This window comes from Marmota monax, unplaced genomic scaffold (assembly GCF_021218885.2).
Source record: "Marmota monax isolate L192 unplaced genomic scaffold, Marmota_monax_Labrador192_F-V1.1 WCK01_AAM20220418_F8-fsc00006, whole genome shotgun sequence".
Classification (NCBI taxonomy): domain Eukaryota; kingdom Metazoa; phylum Chordata; class Mammalia; order Rodentia; family Sciuridae; genus Marmota; species Marmota monax.
The window spans coordinates 29,652,671-29,672,830 of NW_026693712.1; the positions used below are offsets into that span (position 1 = coordinate 29,652,671).

At 37.6% G+C, this 20,160-nt stretch overlaps 1 protein-coding gene across 7 annotated transcripts; it reads right to left on the bottom strand.

Annotated features, from left to right (window-relative positions):
* Nucleotides 1-912: 912 nt before the first annotated feature.
* Macir (macrophage immunometabolism regulator) lies at nucleotides 913-19,731 on the bottom strand. 7 transcript variants are annotated; one of them, XM_046460381.2, is made up of 4 exons: nucleotides 19,316-19,443; nucleotides 14,712-14,781; nucleotides 12,944-13,033; nucleotides 913-3,449 (listed from the first exon to the last, which is right to left on the bottom strand). In XM_046460381.2, the coding sequence occupies exon 4, from the start codon at nucleotides 3,424-3,426 to the stop codon at nucleotides 2,803-2,805; it is 624 nt and encodes a 207-aa protein (XP_046316337.1). In that variant the 5' UTR covers nucleotides 3,427-3,449; nucleotides 12,944-13,033; nucleotides 14,712-14,781; nucleotides 19,316-19,443; the 3' UTR covers nucleotides 913-2,802. The 7 variants fall into 7 exon arrangements, with proteins under 7 accessions (XP_046316337.1, XP_058440347.1, XP_046316334.1 ...); XM_058584364.1 differs by lacking the exon at nucleotides 19,316-19,443 and adding an exon at nucleotides 15,275-16,846; XM_046460378.2 differs by lacking the exons at nucleotides 14,712-14,781; nucleotides 19,316-19,443 and adding an exon at nucleotides 19,592-19,731.
* Between the last annotated feature and the right edge of the window lie 429 nt (nucleotides 19,732-20,160).

A 20,160-nucleotide genomic window follows, 5' to 3' on the forward strand; every position in this document is an offset into this window, starting at 1 on the left:
TTTTTTTTTTTTTTTTAATGAAATGCTACCTGGGCTGGGGCTGAAGCTCAGTGGTGCTGTTCTTGCCTCACATGTGTGAGGCACTGCGTTTGATCCTCAGCACCACATAAAAATAAAAACATAAAAAGATACTGTATCCATTTACAAAAATAAATAAATAAATAAATAAATAAATAAATAAATAAATAAAATGCTACCCACCATAGGAGAACAATTCCATGGAGCACAGAAAAAGTGAAACTGAACTAATGAAGAGACTTTGCAAATCATTTAGAAAACTACTAGCTGCCAGGCCCAGTGACACATGTAATACCAGTGCCTCAAGAAGTGAGATGGAAAGATCACAAGTTTAAGGCCATTCTTGGTAACTTAGTGAGATGCTTTTTCAAAATAAAAACTGAAAAGGGCTGGGGATGTAGTTTAATGGTAGAGTGTCCCTGGACTCAATCCCTGCCAAAACAAAACAATGCAAGAAAATTACTAATCTAGGATTTGAAGGGTTTTTTGGTTTTGTTTTTGGAAACCAAAATTTAAATTATCTATCTTTACTCATCAGGAAACAGCAAATATGCCATATCTTATACTTTAAGTCCTTTTGTGAATATCACCTGTCCTTAAGTAAAAACACATAACCAAACAAAAAAGCTCTATATTTTTATTTAACTCAAGAAATTTAGGCACCTAGACAGCAATGAATCACACAAGAAAATAGTTTGGTTCCCTAGTAAATGGAATACATATCATTGCCAGGAATAATTTGCCTTGTCTTGAAGTGCCAATGAACATCAAAAGTAAATGTTTCTGGTTTTTGTTTCACAAAGTTAGGGTCTTAAAGTACATGCTTAGGTAAAATTCTTAAGCAATAACTAGCCTGTTGATGGTGGATCTATTTTAAAGCACCACATAACAGTATGTGTTTACATCACCCTTTTATTTCATAGTTAGAAATAATACAGTTCCACAGGGTAAGTCATCAATAAATAATGGTGTTTAATCATTAAACGTAAAAATCCCAACTCTTTGGCATCTGACAGGATTCTATTTCTTGTCAAACTATTGACTGTATAGATATAGTTAATCTTAGTGATCATTCATCAATACAATATGTTACAAAGGTGCAATTTACTTTAAAATATACAATAGCTGAAAATTTCCAGCCCACCAAGAAATCTGATCAACTCAGTAAGATATGCGTCAACCTCCCAAGGCTCTTCCACATGGTTTGCCTTAGTAAAAGTACAATAAACGTTGATTAAGAGTTCCTAGGGTTTCCTAATACTTACTTTGCTCTAAATAAAGTTTGCCATTCTTCCTGGCTAAAGGAAAAAATCACAATTGTGCCAGGAATGACCCACTCATTAATTAAAAGGTGTTCTTATTTTTATAAGCAAGATTGCTAACACCCGAGAAACCTCACACTCCCCACAGTAAAACAAAAATATGCGGTTTTATGTTGCCAGAGATGCCAGATTAGTAATAAATTGCACCTTCAAGAGTCAAAAAAGAAAAAAAAGAAAGAACAAAAGAGTGAAAGGAAAAAAAAAAAGAAAGAGAAATGTTTACAAAAGGTAAGTTACATACATTTTTTCCAAAACATATTCAAGAATAGTTGAGCTGTATTTGTTACTAAAGCCAGGGCATTATTTCTTTAGCAACAAATTGAACCAGTGCAATTGACATAAATTGTTAAGTAATCCAGGATTAACCCATTAAAATTACAGAAGCACTTTAGTCTCCTACACTAATCCTAGAAACTGGAATTTCAATGAGTGCTGTGTTGCACAGAACTAAAACTGGAATGACCCAATGCCATGCTGAATTAAGTTCATACTTAGTTTAAGCATTCAATAGTAGAAATCATGAGATCTTCTATTAATGTCCCATTCACTTACAGAAAATTCAGATGCAAACAGTCTTATGCCTATAACCCACAATTAAAAGAATCCTTTCCATTGTAAAGTTCCAAGTGAATTTTAAATTAGAAAATAAGCACTAAGGAAACTTTTTCAACTCATGAAAACTTCAAACTGGAAACTTTCTGGAAAAGCTTCCCCCCCCACCCACCCATTGTAAAATAAATACTTTGTATCCCAAATTTAATTTTATTAAGACACACTTTAATAACGCTATAAAGAAATATTTTACAGCCATAGAGATCAATAACTTTCCATGCGGAAATAAAAAATTCATTGCTCAATAATATTATTGAGACAAGTGAAGAAAGATTATTCTCTTAATCTGAAATGTTAATTTTTTTCAGTGCAAAACCAGTTATAAAATATTTAAACTCAATATTTAAAAATAAAAAGTGGTCCAATTCAGCAATGTTCAAGTTCTAAATTTCATAAAACAAATCATTACATACATTTTATAGTAAAATACAGAGTTTCAAGAAGTACTTGTGTACTTAAGATATAAATTTCTAATGAATCATACCAAGTCAGCAACAACCAAGCAGATAACATTCCCAATTTGAGTGTCAGAATCATAAAGATGAAATTACTGTCCCAAAGCCTTTTTTTGTTTGTTTTTTTTTTTTTGTTTCCTAGCTAAAGAGCTATACAAACTAACGGTCAACATTCTGTTTTCTTTGCAGTTGCGTGCTCTAGCATGATACCCTCCCCCCAAGTACCTGTGATTTCATTCCTGTATTCAAAATTTGATCCAAACAATTTTTATATTCCAGGGACACTTAGCTGATATAACCATCTATAATGTGAAGAGTCATGTACAGAGTACAACAGTGGATTTTCTCTAGCCAAGTGCAGGCTGACCTAAAGTGACTTAAACTGTGAGAGTCATTCATGTATTATTCCTAGCAAACACTCGGTCCCCGCGGAGGGTTAGGTGTTGAAGCTGGTACTGTAGCACTTCCGTGTCAGCTGGCTCCTTGATGTTCATTTTATCTAGATTGAGGTAGTCCAGAGATTTGGAGTGAGCCCTCTTACCTTTAAGAAGACAAAGAGGCAGGGGCCCATGGAGGGCCTTATAAGGTTCATAAGGTAAGGATTTAGTGCACTTGTCTCCTGAGCTGGGCATCCGCCTTCGCCTCCTGCCATTGACAGCTGGAATCTCATATGGCTGGTAGTACCTACTTCTGGTTTTATACAAACGAGAGGAACGTGCAAGTCCTGCATCCAGCTGTTTGGAGCGAAAGGAAGGCAAGGCTTCTCCCTTGCTCTCTTCACCTCCAGTGCACTTCTGGGCCAACTTCAGGAGTTCCTCGCCAGTTGTGAAGCCAACCAAATAGTTAGAGTCCATGTGGAGGATCTGGTAGCCTGACACAGTTCGCCTCATGGGTGAGCAGGGTGTGCTGGAGCAGCGAGGCTTCTCTGCCTCTGCTTTTCCTGGGGAGCTCACCTCAGCCACAGGCAAGGGTAGGGTGGTCAGGGTACTTCTGGACTCCCCATTTATGTCTACTTCCATTTTAGGCACCAATCTGCACACTCCTAAAAGTAAACAGACTCAGATTAGAAGAGTGTAATGCACAGAACCTTAAGTCACGCTGGATGATTTTAGAAGTCGGGAAGCCATGAAATGAGACTCATCTGAAAGGTAGCTGACGACAAATTGACAGATTTTTCTCCACGTCTATTGGACATTTAGGTAAATGAAAGGACCACTACCTCTCTGCCTGCAAGAACTCAAGCAAATTAAACAAAAGCCTGAAGTACTATGAAAAAGTATACATGAAAACACAAACAGAAAATAATACTCCTCTAGTACTAATACACCCTGCAACCAGATAAAGTTTGCTCCTTGATACAATATGAAGCAAATCAAATCCAGATCTCAACATTAAGCAAATAAAAGCAAGCAGAGAAAGTTTCACAAGAATTTTCAAAGTATTTTCAACTTGAGAATTATATTTTTTTCCTCATTTAAATTCATGTAAGTGGTTGGCTCTTTATACCTGAAATTACATTCAATTGTGTTTAAGAGCCATATTATAAAATTGATCACGCTGGTCAGTTTTTTTTTGAAGAATTCAATTTAGACCTGAAAATATATATTTTTAGGGTATGGAGGAGTCTCTGAATAAGGTTCCCCCAAACATTGCAAATGTTGTCCGTTCCACATCCTCAATGAATTATTTTAAAAAATCATTTTACAGTTTACAAGTTAATTCTAAATTCAATGTCATGGAATTTTTTTATTTTTAAAAGTATATAAAATATTAAATGTCATTTTACATGTCTATTTAACCATAAAACATAGCATGATTTGAGATAGTCTGCAATACCTCAGACATTCTTTTGAATAGTTTAATAAATAGCCAGAATGATTCAAAATGAATACTAACATGTTCATTACAATTATCACATTACACCGTTTGGAGAAGCCCCACTGACAAGAAGTAGCACAAGTATTTTAGGTTACCAGAAAGTTACAGATAAAACAAATTTTGAAAACCAGACACTAAGGGAAATAGTGACAATGTCATTTCTGAGAAACTTGATTTCTACTTCATCTTCAGTTGGAAGTAGTTTACAGTGTTAAAGTATCTCAGATCACTAATCAAAATGTCAAATAACTGAGTTTAAGATGGCAAAATCTACAGAAAAAGGTTAGTACATAACATAATTCTTATGAATCCTTTCACAAAACAAGTAACTATTTCCTAATTGAAGCATTTCTTTAAGCTCTATATTCACTTCAAAGTCCAATTGAAAAACTAAAAACAAAATGAAACCTTATTTCTCCACTTGCATGCTCTACCTTCCTTTATTAAAAGACTGTGAAGTTACCAGATGCCATTCTTGTTCTTACTATGGTCCCCATCTACAGCACAACTGAAAACAAACATTCATAATGATTCCTGAAGCAAAGCAAATGTCAAAGGGATCAATACAGGGATCACTATTTACTCTAAACCTTATACTATTTCCAATTTCTATTTTACAAAAATGCCCTAGCCTCTCAACCCTTCTAGATTTAAAATAAGTGGCCTTGTCATATTTTATTAATGTAAACTAAATTTATATTCCATTGTGTAATTTGTTTTTGTGGGTAGGATCAGGATAGTGACTGCTAGGTACTCTGATATGCATAAAATAGTATTTCCCAGCTAATAAACTTTCAAGGACCATATGAAGCATCACCATATTTTTAGGCTAAACAAAAACATTTAGCCAAATGAGAAATTAATTCTTCCTTTATCCCCAATTCTATTGCCCTGAAAGAACATAAGAAGACAGATCCAAGGCCTCTGACCTATATAACCTGACTGGCAGCTACAGGTAGGAACTGCTTCTCTGATGTTCATTCTGAAGGTCAAGGAAGGGATGGTCATAAAGCAAAATAACCCAAGCCATGAGGAAATAGCAGGTCCACATAAAGATTACATGCACATGCCCAACAAGCTACCAAGAGAGTGACACTCAAGCAATGACCTCCACAGGCAGTGGTGAGACACTCATCTAGGTCCCTTCCAAATGTGACTATTCATGAGAATCCACAGATTCCCAGCAACCACCTCATTCTCATTTGTTATATTAGAAAGAACTTAAAAATCTATGAATTCAGATCACACCCATTCTAAATTAGGTTAATAATTCTTCTCAATGCTGAAATTCATCTCTTTTGCTGAAGAAGGAAATAATTGCTGAGCAAATCAACAGTGTACAAAGTTGCAGTAAAGAAGAGTGAGCAACCAGGTGCAATAGCACACTCCTGTAATTCTCTCAACTTAGAAGGCATAGGTAGGAGGAGCTCAAGCTCAAGTCCAACCTGGTGTCTTAGCAAGACACCATCTCAATTTAAAAAAATATAAAGGGCCACTCAGTGGTACATGCTTATAATCCCAGTGAATCAGGAGGCTGACACTGGAGGATTGCAAGTTGGAGGCCATCCTCAGCAACTTAGAAGGCCTAAGTAACTTAGTGAGATCCTGTCTCCATACATAACTAAGTCATTCGGGGTCACTCCAGGTGAACTGGGCTGGCACGAAATAATCACACTGAGACAGAGAAAAAATCTTTTTCTTGGGATTCTTCAGTGACCTCCCCTCTCCTCCAGCTCCCACAAGGGAGGCAGACAAACAAGGGTGGGGGGGGCATTCCCTTTTTATTGAGGGGAAGACACTGGAGAAAGTTCCACCCCAATGAAGGGGGTCAGGTTTCAGAGGGTTGAATCTAGGTTCCTGATGTCTGTGGTCAGCAGATTGATAGACATCTTGAAAGGCCACACCATCTCATGTATTGTGTGGGGATCATAGGCAGAGTGAGTGAAAAGGACACATACATCACCAGCCAGATGAGAGGCATCATTGTCAGTCCAGTCCACTCATGTACTCATGCTCACAGTTCACACACACAGCCCATGGCTGGCTCCCCACAAGACCCTACCTCAAAATAACAAAAAGGGCTGAGGATGGAGCTCAATGGTAAAGTGCCCTCTGGGTTCAACCCCTGGTACCAAAAAATATAAAAAATAATAAAAAGTAAAAAGGGATGGGGATAAGGCTTAGTAGTAGAGCACTCCTGGGTTCAATCTCCAGTACCACACACACACACACACACACACACAAAGAGTGAGCAGAAGGAGGAGGAGAAGGGGAAGAGGAGGGGAAGGAACAGGAGAAAGAAAAGAGATAACACAAGCTTCTGTGTCAATAGAGCCATCAAGTTTCTTCCCACACTAAACCAGTCCTGCTGTACTAAGACAAACAACTGGGAATTCATAGAATCTCTCATGTTGAAGGTAAAAGATGGCAAGATATAAGGGTCTAAATAAATAGGAAAAATGACATACTGGCTAGCAAATAAGTATCTGGAAAACTAGAAAAGTGAAGAAAGTAAGTTAAGAAATGTATAATGTTCACAGATGCAGCATGAAATACATACTGCTGTTGGATGGATAAGTAACATCACTTAAGTGTCCAATAGCCAATAACACCATAAGGAAATATTACCCGAGTCAAGCAAAACTATTTAAACAGATCTTCAGATATCTACCTGGGAGAAAACAGTTTAACTTGGGTTGTTACATAGAATAAACATCCATGGTTTAAGTTCTTTAGAAATTTCAACCAAGCAGCTTGGTGTAAGTAATCTATACTTTACTGAGGCAGACAACATACTCATTAGAGAAAATACTACTTAAACACAACGTTAAAAACTAAGGATTTTAATATCCTTTGACATAAAAATGTAACCTAACAACTAAGGCCAATGCAAAACAGGTCCACACTCTGGATGAAATTTCTGAATGGGATTCTCATTGCATTGAAACACAAAAGACTCATTTTAAATATTACATATACAGCTGCTACCTGCTGAATTTCTGACAAGCAATTCTAAGAGCTAGAACACTGCACTTTTTAGATATTAAACATCAGTCCTTTTGCACCAAACAACAATGTATTCTCAAAACAGCTCTTTTGGGTGGTTTCATTGATCTCTGTAGTGTATAACACCATATGAACAAGAGCATCTTCATGTCTTGATATTCATATAGGAACATGAATGCTAGAACCAGGATTCTCACAAATGGCTTACATTTTTTAAAGGATCCTTTTACTTATATATTGCCCTTCTCAGGACACCTACTGGGTAGCTCTAAGAAAGCTAGATGGAGGTTGGGTTTCAGCAAAGAGAGCTCTGATTTGGTAAATATTTCATTTTTAATTGGACAGAATGCTTAGTAAGCATTCAATGTAACTGAAAAGTAAACATTTTGCTATTAAATTCCTAAGAATTTCTTGACTGAATTTAAATACTGAGGCAAAATCCTGAGAAAGTTAGAGAATCAACTTTTCAGTTTTTTTGATTTTTTGTTTGTTTGCTTATTAAACTAGAATCTACTTAGGTACTTCTCCACCTGAAGAAGTTTAAGTACCTTCTAATTCCAGAATTTGACTAATAAAATATCAGTAAAAAATGCAGTCTCAAAAAGAGATAATCTTCCCTCCCCCACCTGCAGCAGCTGGAATTACAAGTATGCACCACTGTGCCTGACCAGCATGATATCTTGATATGTGGATGGTCAATATTTTCCACAGCAAAATTCATTTTCTTTTCCTCCTTCTTTCCTTCCTTCCTTTTTTCCCCCCTGCCCCCTTGGGGACTAAACCAGGGCCTTTTTGTATATTGATTATGTATGTGCTCTACTACTGAACTATATATACTCCAGCTCCCAATTTTGTATTAAAAAGCATTCATTAGGAAATAAAACTACAGTGACTGTAACTGGAGATAGCTTATGTTTAGCAGCATATTCCTCAGGTTTCATCAAGAAAAAAACTGCTTACAGGCTTGGTATTTTTAGCAAGCCTATTCATAATTCAGCATTTTGTTTCATATTCTAAAATAAACCTGTATCCCAAAAGCACACTGCCATGATAAAGGATTACAAAGCGCTCTTGCAAGCATCACCACAAGAATGAGCAACAAGCAGGACTTCCACTGCACCAACAAACAGTAAATCAAGAAATCAGTCCTGATGCTAACTTTCGCATTTGTGACCACTAAAAATTAAAGACCCACGATGCCTTCTTTTTCCATTAGTGCTTTTCACATGTGTTTAAGGAAAAAGACTGGAGCCAAAATAGAAAAAAAGTGTTAATGTTTTAGTAAGAGAAACAACAAAATTTCTATGGACAGCAGCAAAATTTCTATGGACAAAAAGAATGTAAAACAGAAAATAAAATTATGCTTTAAAAATTGAGCTTCTTAAAACAAGTACTAAAAGCAAATATGATTTTTTTAAATGATACCTAAAAATCTTCAATATCAAATTTCTTCACAATCCAACCAGTAATAATAGCACTGAATTATTTATAAAGTATGAAAGACCTGGCAGTGGTAGTATGTACTACTGTATTTCTTTGAAATACATGAGGATTCAATTAGACAACACTAGACAAGATAATACTAATTCTAGAGAAAAATGTACACACACAGTACATGTTTAAAGCAGTGAGTATAGCATGCAATTGTGAATTTTGGCTGAAAATAAAACAAAAGGTCCAAACTACAACACACACACAATACATGTGTGCAAGGGAACCTAGTCTACCACAATGAGAACACTCAAATGGTTATGACTATATATGGAATCTGCATAGTCATTGAATTCTCTCCAAGAGTCCAAACCTCCTATACTCTGGGCATAAGTAACAAGAGTTTGAAAATATAATCTAAATGCCCTTAGTTCCTTCGACCACCCTTGAAAATAGCTCATAAGTTTCCAAACTGCTATTCAAAAATTCTTTCAGAGAATACTGCATCCTAGTAGTATTTCATATAATAAAGAATTAAGTGATTTAACAATTTCCTATTATGTATATTAAAAGTATTTCAACTCTCTAAAGCTTTAGCTGAGATGTCAAAAGACACAGAGACCTGTTGTTAGATCCCTATACCAACTTGGATAAGTCTATTTTTGCTGTGTTCTCTTAACACATCTTCTACATAAAATATATAATCACATACTAGGAATAATCACCTGGAAATATATTTCTAAAAAAAAAATTCTAAAAGTAAAATTTCCAGGTAAAAGAATATGTGTTTTACATTTTTATAACTCTACCACAAAGCTTTAAACATTTTTTCCCCATTTTTTAATAAGGGGAATGTATTTATTACCTTATAAAACTAAAAATTTATGTAATTTTTTTAAAGTGCAACTTACTCACCAAGAAAGTGCCTGTTTCTACTCTACTGCTTATAAACAGAAGTTACTGAAGAAGAAAGGAAGAAAATATGCCCAAAGGATAATATGTTTCATTTTGCCAAAGGGAAAAGATAAATGAAAGGGACATCATATCCGTTCTTTGACCTCAAATATCTCATACTATTGCACTTAGATATTTCTTGAAAAGAAAATTTTAAAACTGTCAAATTTCCTTAAACAAAGGGAAAATAAAATTTATATATACTAGAAAAATATACATGATGGACATTTTTAGATTATCAGGAACAACACACACCATCCTAACAGGAGTATTCTGGCTGAGAGTAAAAGCAAACAGGCCTCCAAAACACCACTTGTTTAGAGGATCCTCATGTGCCAGGATGATCAGTCAATAGAATGAGCAGTCACACCACAACCTGCCTGGAATCTGCACAGCCTGAACACTCTCCAGAAAGCCAACCTTCCTATAATATTCTAGAACTGTAACTAAGATGCTTTAGTTCCATAGACTAGCTCTGAAAAATTGTTCACGTTTCATAACTGCTATGAAACTGCTTTTTGAAAACTATTGTATTCTAGAATGTTTTTTAGAATCAGGCTTATCAAAAATTGTACTAACAGTAAAAAACAAAAAAACTGCTTCCTGTACTTTAACTGTACTTAGCAACATATAGCCATATCCCATGAAACAGATATGAACATAACCATCTTATACATTTAAAACAAAGTCATAATGTTAATAAAATCCTTTTCAAGAAGAACCTGAAGTGAAATATGCACCAATAAAAAATAAAAATAAACATAATAGCCAAGTGAAAAAAAAAATACCTAGGGCAGGATTGAAGGGATACTTCCAAGTTTTTCCATATGGAAACAAATAAATAGGTTTTGTTTAATTTTTTTAAATACCTAAAATAAACCATTCAGAATGGAGTCATTCTTTGAGAAATGGGATATTCTAAGCATGACTAATATTAGTCTAGAGAAGACCAGAATCACCTAGTCTTGATGCCAGAATAACTTGGAATTCACCCACCTGGAAGCTCTACAGTTGGAGTGATAGACAAGTAGACATAAAAGCCATGAAGACAAGGGCTTGCCTGCAGCCATGAGAGTAGTTTGTGGCCATAACTACAACCCAAGTCTCCCGGCTCAAAATTCAATACATGATTATGCATCATGCATGATTCTAGTCTGTGGCTCCCAAACTTGTCTACATATTGAAATCATCCAAGGAGCTTCAAAATTACTGTTATCTATGTTTCACCTAGATTTGTGATTTAACTGAATGGGGGTATATCTGGGCTCTTACATTTAAAAATGAATCCAGGTGTCTCTAATATGCATTGAGTTTTGGGAACTTGTATATAAAACACATCAACAGGAGAATTTAACCCAAGCTCCTGCTTTTTTTTTTTTATAATTTGAAATTAATCAGATTAAAGAAATTTTTACTCCCCTAAGTTCCCATCTCTTTTTAGTCATGTTGATAGACATAATTTTTCCTATTTCACTAATAATCACTAACAACCTGTCCCTAAGGCCTTCCTCCTAATGTATTGTTTTTAATCCACTGAATTTTACTATATGTAAGTTTTACTTCAAAAATCTGACATTAGCTGGGCAACGTGGTGCACACCTGTAATCCCAGTAGCTAGGGAGGCTGAGGCAGGAGGATCGCAAGTTCAAAGCCAGCCTCAGCAAAAGCGAGGGGTTAAGCAACTCAGTGAGACCCATTATCTAAATAAAATACAAAATAGGGCTCAGGATGTGGCTCAGTGGTTGAGTGTCTGGGAGTTCAATCGCCAGTAACCGCCTCCCCTCCCAAAAAAGAACTGACATTAAAAAATAAAAGAAGTCTTTGTCATATATTTCCAAGTTTAAGATGGTCCTCCAGACTTTATAATATTTTACACTGTATAATCTTAGAATCCAAAAGAATCTTTTTTAAAAATATTTATTTTTTAGTTATAGGTAGACACAGTATCTTTATTTTTATGTGGTGCTGACGATGGAACCCTGTGCCTAACACATACTAGGCAGTTGCTCTACCTCTGAGCCACAACACCAGCCCCCTCCCCCCAAGGAATCTTAAAGGCTGTCTAGTATATGTCTGATCACCTTTAATGACATGTAAACTTGCTGCCTCCTATGTTGATTCATTTCACCTTTTGTAATTCTGCTAGAATGTTACTTTACTTACAATATAACATATACATTCAAGTATAACATAAACAAACACATATATGCATAGAGGTAGACATAGCCACACACACATGTGCCAATATATTCCTTTAGTTTCTACCCACTCCTAGGTTTGTGCTTTATTTCAACTGGGTGAGTTAGTGAGCCAGTCAAATTATTTCTTATTTAAAATCCTCTAAATGTACCTCGTACTTATGTTTTTCAAACTTCTTGCTCTTGTCCTGAAACTTGGAAATTTTAGTAGTGTTCTTATTTTTTTTTTAATGTTTTAAAATGCATTTTATAAACTTGATTGGGTACATCTTCTTAATAGTAATTGGCATTTATTTCTCCCTATTTCTCTGAATCAATCTTCAGCTGATTGCTAATTTAGAAATCTCTTTATTATGAAACTGCATTTTCCAAGGATTATGACCTCTCTAAATAACTCAAAGGACCTACAAAGGTACTGGCCAAGCAGAATGACATATCAAAGCATAGAATCACAAAAATATAGTTTTCAAAATGCTAAAGAGCTACAAAGATCATTACTATTTCCCCCATTCAAAGACCTGAAGTCACACAGACAACTACGTCAACACACAGATGACACATGGGGGTAGGGGGAGACAACATCAATACTTTTAAAAGTTTTAATTCAGTGTGCTAAGAGGAATGCCACACTGGCAGTAAACAGTGACATAATCAGGTGAAAATGATTCTGCTTTGCTCCACCTGTTAGACATCTTTTATGTATGTTCAACTAAAACTTTTTGCAGATTGTTTCGCCTACATTTGTAGATTAATGTTTTTACTAAAATTTTCCCCAAACTATAGCAACTATCTTTAACTACTACATGTTCTAAAATAGTATTCCAAAATTATGTATTCATTTTGCAGAAATTTTAAAATATACTCAAAGAATCAAACATTTTAACAATGTTAGCATACTGCAATCCTAATTTCAGTTCTGACCATTAAAAACTTTGTAAATGTAGTACAGACATTTGCAATAATACATTGACATTGCATATTCACCTATTTATATAATCCTCAAAGCACATTATGATAGCATGTTCATATTCAACTAGTTAACAAACAAAAAAAGCAAACTTTAACTCACCAGACTAAATCCCAGAAGATGTCACTGTATAATTTCCAAAGAGTCCCAAAGGAGCACAGGCATAATAATTTTTCTGTTCTACTCCAGATACTAAACATGAAATACAAAAATAAACCTGTAATTTAACAAGTAACACAATTTACAAAGCAATTATGTGCATTCTAACTGCAAAACAGGATGAAATTAGCAGGAGGTAGTACCAGGTACGGGTTATATAGAATATAATAACTAATTAATTCAATTAAAAAGTAATTTTGAGTTTATTCAGCTAAATGAATCCTCAAACATGTTACCATGCTTGTTCCCAGTATTCTGCTGGTAAACTGTATCTACAGTCTAAGAGTATCTAATGAAGCTAAATAAAGATACAAGAAAAGTTAGGGGCTTACCATGTTCCTTTTACCATCCTAGTCCTATTGCAGCTACCAGATTAACAGTATTCTATAGAAAAACAGAATGCTGAGGCTGGGGTTTAAGAAAGCAAGGGAAGAGTGGGGATCTTTGTGCCGGTCTTGCTAAGAACTCTCTGTCTCCTGACCTTGCATAAATAGCAATCTTTAAAATGAGGCCAATAATACCACCCTTCCTCCCTAATACAGCTGTTACATGGATCAAATGAAATGAGGTAGGTGAACATGTTTTGCATGCTGCAAAGCCCTTTACAGATGTGTGATGTTATTATTATGCAATTAATTTTTGGTGTCTACTCATTTGAGCCATATATAGCAACAATAAAAATTCTTTATAAGATTGCTGTGAAGTAAGTGATTGGGAAGCTCTTGGAAAATATTTTTTAAGACAGAGAAACAACTTGTTTTCACTTCTTTTCAGTTGCTACCTTACTTAAGGGTTCTAGCATCTCCTCTGCGTCTTTCCCCTCTTAACTGGGGAATTAATGTGTAAGAGAATCTATCTTTATCTCCTGACTCCCCTGTTAATTGGGTTAATGTGTTGAGATCAAGAAAATTCTCCAAAGCTCTTTTCCACCTGTAAAGGTTTCTTTGGTCGTTGAGTATTCGTTTATTGTGTTCAACTGGGGGAAAGGGAGCTGGGGCAGGGGTGGGGGGTGGGAGAATTAATGAGTTGATTGATTTTACCAATGCAGGCACAGAGCCTGGAAAAGTGTTAACAGAACTGTACAGCATTCTCAAACTGAAGAGAAACTATAAGGGAAAAGGCAAGGAGGCTGTCACTTGATTACTTTTCTATCTAACACAGATAAGTTTTAGCCAAAGGAAATGGGTAATTTACTAAATTAATGGTATTTGTTTCTTTAGTTCCAGAAACTGGAAGGAGTTCATGCACCAAAAACATCATTCCAAAGAACTTGTGTTGATCAGCCTTTGGAATTCACTGGATGTGAATAATGACATGTTACCTTTCACTATTTTGAAACTGTTTTCAAAGTGGGTAACCAAGAAATCTAGATAATTAAGAATTGGTTCTAGCTCAACGATGAAGCCTCTGGTTTTAACATAAAGTGAATTTTAATGTAGCAAAAATAGGCACCTATTGGTAATTTTTTTTTTACTTTATATAATTACCCCCAAAGAGTTTCCTCAATATTATCATTATAAGGGTCACATTGATATCTACAGTAAGTGGATTTTCAATGGGGAAACCAATATTCTTATTTTTTCTATATGCCAAAAAAAAGTTATTTATGGCATTTAATCTTCATTCCATGGTAGAAGTTACTATCCCCACTTTAAATATTTGATCAAAGGATACTATTTGAGAGTCAGTGTAGGACTGAACTGAATCTCACCTGGTCTGGCTCCAAAGCCCACTTCCTTGTTTTCATGCCTCTGTGGCCTCTGGTCAGTTATAAACACAACCTTTTAAAATAACAATCATGTTTCTGAAAAATGTGTATTTATTCATTTTAAAAGTGGAATCCTATCTTAAATGTTTGGGGAGGTACTTTATCTAAAAGCTTAATACCTCATTTGTGAAATCATTGGGGGAGGTAGTTTTTACTACTTGCTCTAAGGTTATTTTTAACTTGAAAAACATTAAGACTTTAAGGTACATAGTGGAGGGTATTATACAGAATCCTTCATAAATCATGGACTTCTTAGAAATTCCAAGCTATTTTTTAAATCACAAACTATAAGGCATGGGGGAAAAAAGTTTCAGTCAGTACTTGCTGGTTATACAGTTGGGCCAAATATAGATAAGTATTTTCATTTCACTTTTCAGGGCTACATTTATCACAAAGTAAGACAGATTTCATTTAGAGTTTTACAAATTTAGACTGAAAATCAAAGTGTAGAAACTGATTGTCCCTGTTACACAGGTGCCAAGTCAAGAATAAAAGACAAACAGTACCCAAGGGAGCAACTCAAGGGAAACCAAGGTGAGACACTCCACTCCAGTCCTGGTGTTTACTCACACCACTCTCTCTGCTGTGTGTTAACTGAGTATGCCTGACAGGCACCAAGAGGAGGAGGCAGACAAGGATGGTTAAAAAGAAAAAAAAAAAAAAAGTGAGGTAAGAAATCACAAAATAAAACAACAACAAAAAACCTCCTCTGTAAGAGATTGCCTATAAAGAAATCTACCACAAAATTATACTAAGGGTTTTACCCCCATCTCCTATAAACAGGAATTAAAAGATGGTAATATAAATGCCCCCCCCCCAAATGTGTCTTTCCAATGACACCCATTCTTAGTATACTTTAAAAACATATCAACCTCTAACACTTGCAGATGGCTATGGCCTCATCCTGGCATGAAGGATTGGAAGGGTATCTATCAATGGATCTCCTGTCACCAGCAGCAAGAGGAAGGTCCTACATGAAATTCTTAGATAGGCACTAAATGTTACACAGAAACAGACTGAAGAAAGTAGAGCCAAGGCTAAAGGACACAATGTTTCCAGCTAAGAGAAGCTGAATCAAACAGAGAGCCCAAGGTCACTATCCTGTAAACAATGAAAAGTAGAAAAATTAAGGGCAGCTACAAGCTGCCCACAAGCATCTGGATAGGGAAGCCACAGATGACTAAGACAAAGGCACCCAACAACCTACTACAAATGAAGATTCTACAAATAGAAAAGTTTGCAAACATTAACTAACAAGTGAGTCCAATTTCTCAGGTAAGGAGATAAATATGATCACAGTTAAAGAAGAAAGTCCTTCAAAAGTAGATGTGATTGTATGCCTTCATTCACAGTCAGTACCCCCTGGCATGATTATTTACAGTTACCCCCTTTAACTCTCAAAAGTGTCCCAGAATGGCAATTATATTGTTATCCTACTCAAATGTGATATATAGTTATAGAAAGGCAATGGATTTGTTTTTTTAAAGGAAGAAACATCTCTTTCTACAGTGGCTTTCCACCAAGTCTGAGGAAGATGTTTTTGTACCCACTCAGGAATTCAAATGTTCACTTAGTCATTCAACAATATCTCTTGAATCTTACTAAATATCTCAGCAAATATATATCTCAGAGACTGGGGCAAATATAAAAAGTGGAAACTCAGGCCAAAGAGAATAACACAGAGAGAAATGGAAATACATAAATCTAACACAGAGAATGGTAAACTTGAATAATACCAAGAAACCAGAAATGAGATTTTTTTTTTCTCCCAAATAAAGAAAGCCTACATTGAAATGTTCAGGTCCCCACAAAATCCTATACACACACCCTTAAATCTGAGGCTTTAGCACAGGCCCATGACCAAAATAAGAAGAAAAAAATTAAAAATCTGTTATTGAAAAAGGATAAGGTTATCAATAGGAAGGCCACCACACACCCATTCTGAATTTTGGTAAATAAATCTCACTAATCATTAAAAATAGCACTAAGAAAAGCAAGGTGAATTTTAGGCCAATAAATTAGTAGAGTGGAAGTGAGGTTTAATTCTTGCTTTCCAAACTTTTTTTTTTTTTTTCTTTATGGAAACAGTATTTCTCACTGTGGCTATTTAAGAAGAGGCCATTTAAAAAAAAAAAAAAAAAAGCAGTTTAAAGAAAGTACATTTTAAAAAAAAATCCATTCAGACTAGTAGAAATATTTTGTTATCTTAAAGACTACTCTAAAACAAGTAAGGGAGAGATGCACCAAAATATCCCAAATTGGAAAGAAACAAAATGACTAATTACCAAAGTAAAACATACAATGTGTTTTAAAAAAACAACACCAAAAAGTTAATCTGTACCTACATGCTCATCTTAGAGGATACTTTCAAATAATCTCACTTTACCATTTGCAATTTGCAAAAATTAAATCATCCAAGGTTTTAAAGAAGAGTTAAGTAGGGTGTGACTTTTCTAAAACCACCCTTGACCTTACAAACAAACCATTAACTTCACCAACATGGTAAGACAAGCCATAATTGGTTCAGTAAAACAAAACAAAACAAAAAAACAAAACAAAAAAAACAAAAAAAAAAAACGTGTTTCTCTTTCTAGTATCGGTTCTTTTAATAGCAACTCCCTTAAAAAAAAATGTGGCATTCATTTTCATTCCATTTCTGCTAGTAAAAATTAACCCAGGTTACTAATATCTTCTTACCAGGTGAAGTCATCCTTCTACTTTTAGAGAAAATATTCAGTTTCACTGCAAATATGACAGACAATAACTGGAACTGTACATTTACACACAGTCCTTATAAGAAATCTGCGTCTTCCAAACATAATGAAAGGGAAAGGTGTACATGGAGGGACTAACCTCCCAAAGGAAAGCTTAAAGCCAGGTACTCATTTTGATAGCCTGATGACATAAATCAAACTTCTTTCAGATAGAAATAAGCTGACACCCCCCGCCCCACCAACTACAACTCATCAAAGAAATTTTAAATCATATATATAAAGTTTTATTATTCCAACTACGACAAATATGTTTGAGTTAATATTAAAAGAGCTCTCCAAAATTTATGGAGATACACAGAAAATAAGCAACTTCACTGTTACGCAAAGTCAATAAATGTATCTTATACTGTGGAATAATTAACACTAAAAGTCTCAACCACAATTAGATAAACCAAAACTGGTAGAAAAACATACCAGTGCATATCAAATTATGAGGTTCCTGTGCTCATTAACTCTTACCTTTCACCTGAACATTTAAAGCTTATAATGCACAGTTACATAATAAATACAAAGAAATCTGTGAACTACTCATTAAACATAGTCGTGTTCGAATAAATTGTGTCTTTGAATTAATAAAGTATCCAAAACTTCTGCAATAATAACCAACACTGTATTCTGAAATGACTGGGCAAATAAACTTTGGGACGGTGTCATTTCTATTTCCCCTTGTCTATTCTGCTTCACAGGATTGAAAAGAGAAACAAAGTAACGAACAACCCGAAATTATAGGCTAGTTTTTGAAAAACATAATGTAAAATGAAACGTTGTACAAGAACAGTTCTTTCGGCTAGGAGTGGCAAGCACACTACAAAATGCTACTGCCTCCATTCTTCATTCTCTTTGAATGATGAAAAAGTTCCCAGCTCCCGTTTTACCTGTGCACCACAGCCTCACACATACGCATAAACACACAGAAATCTTGGCTCGACACAAATCACTAACCCACCCGGTGCACATTGGCGTGGGTGGAGAAGCAGGGAGTCCCTAAGGATGTGGAACACTTGCAAGGGGAAAAGGACAGGGCCACCATTCCCTTGGCGTTTTCATCTCCATTCTGGCAGAGATTTGCAGATTCCACCGCTAGAGAGAGTTTGGCAGCTTCACAATGGGGCCGCTACTCAAGGTCTGACTGCTGCCCGCTTCGAAATCCCTTTCCTACGCTTACGACCCTCCCCAAAGTCCACCCGCGACAGGTGGGGCTAGGGCGGCGATGACCAACGACATCTGCCGCTTTCCCTTCTGGCAAGCTCCGGGCCCAATCCACAGGCGCGCACAGGGCCACAACTGCTCGTCCACCCCAGCCGCACCAGCGGACTCGGACGGCCTTGGCGAAGGTTGCTGCACGGGCTAGGAGGGCTGGTGAGATAGGCCCTGGAGGCTCACCCCCTAAGCGCTATCTGACCCGGGCAGTGGCACCCAGCGCACCACAGAGGGCGCGGCCAGAGGCGCAGCAGGCCTAGAAAGAGCTACTTGTCAAAGGGGTCCCCAGGCCTGCTGCCCCGCAGTAAGGGCACCGCGGCCGAGGCTAACACGCGCGCCAACGCATCCAGACTTCCGCACCGCGGCACAGCCGGAGAGGCGCTCGGGTTCGCTGAATCCCCGCACCTCCCTGGGGAGCGCACGCCGCGCGCACACGGGGGCGCACGCCCCCGCACACTCACTCACACGCGCTGCACACTCACGGCGTCTCCAGCCCCACCCCTGTGCCAAGGACTGCGGGCTCCCAGCACCAGCGCGGGCCCCACCCAGTTCACCCAGAGCTCAGAACCCTACACGGATGCGGGGAGACCGGCCCGCCAAGGCCAGTGACACTGAGGTCGCACCGCCACCCATCCCGGAGGCCAGCCCGGCCGGGATTCCCCAGCACTGCGCATACACTGTGCGCCCGGCCCGGACACGAGGCAAAGAGGAAGGGGCGGCGCCGCGATTGGGACTGGCACCCAGGATCGGTGACTGGGGCAACCCCCCACCTTCACAACCACCCATCACCACCACCTTTTCTGCGGCACAAAAGGTTGCAGATGGAGCCGCGGTCCCCTTGCAACCTACCAGTGGCCTAGAGCTCCACTGCCTCCTCCGTGCCCGGGACCGCGGACCCGGCGACAAGGGCGGGAGAGGTGCAGGGCTGCTGCGCCGAGATGCGGGCAGAGGCCGCCAGCCAAGCCAGCCGGGTACCCTCTCCTCTCCCACCACGCTCGGCGCCAGCTACCGCCCGGCGTAGTCCCCGCCTCCTCCTCCGCCTCCGCCTCCTCCGCCCGCCTTCCCGCCTCCTCCCTCTGGCTGCAGAGGCACAGCCTGTCAGCGCTGAGCCCGCCTCCTGCGCCCAGCCCAGACACCAGAAGGCTGGGCGGGCGGGAGAGAAAGGCGCTAAGAGGCCTAAAGAAGTTGGTGGGGGCGGAGAAGGGGGGCGTTACTGAGTAGAGAGGGAAAGAGGAGCGGTAACACCCCCTCCTCAGTCCAAACACTACTTTCAACTGGAGAGTTTCAACTTACAGGCCTGGGAACGCAGAGCCTTCTCCAGTTAAGTGATGTGCTCAAATTTGTCGTTCGCTAGTCTCTGCTAAAGGCTCAACACTGAACAGAAATAGAAAAGACTGGAAGACCATGAAGTTATATGT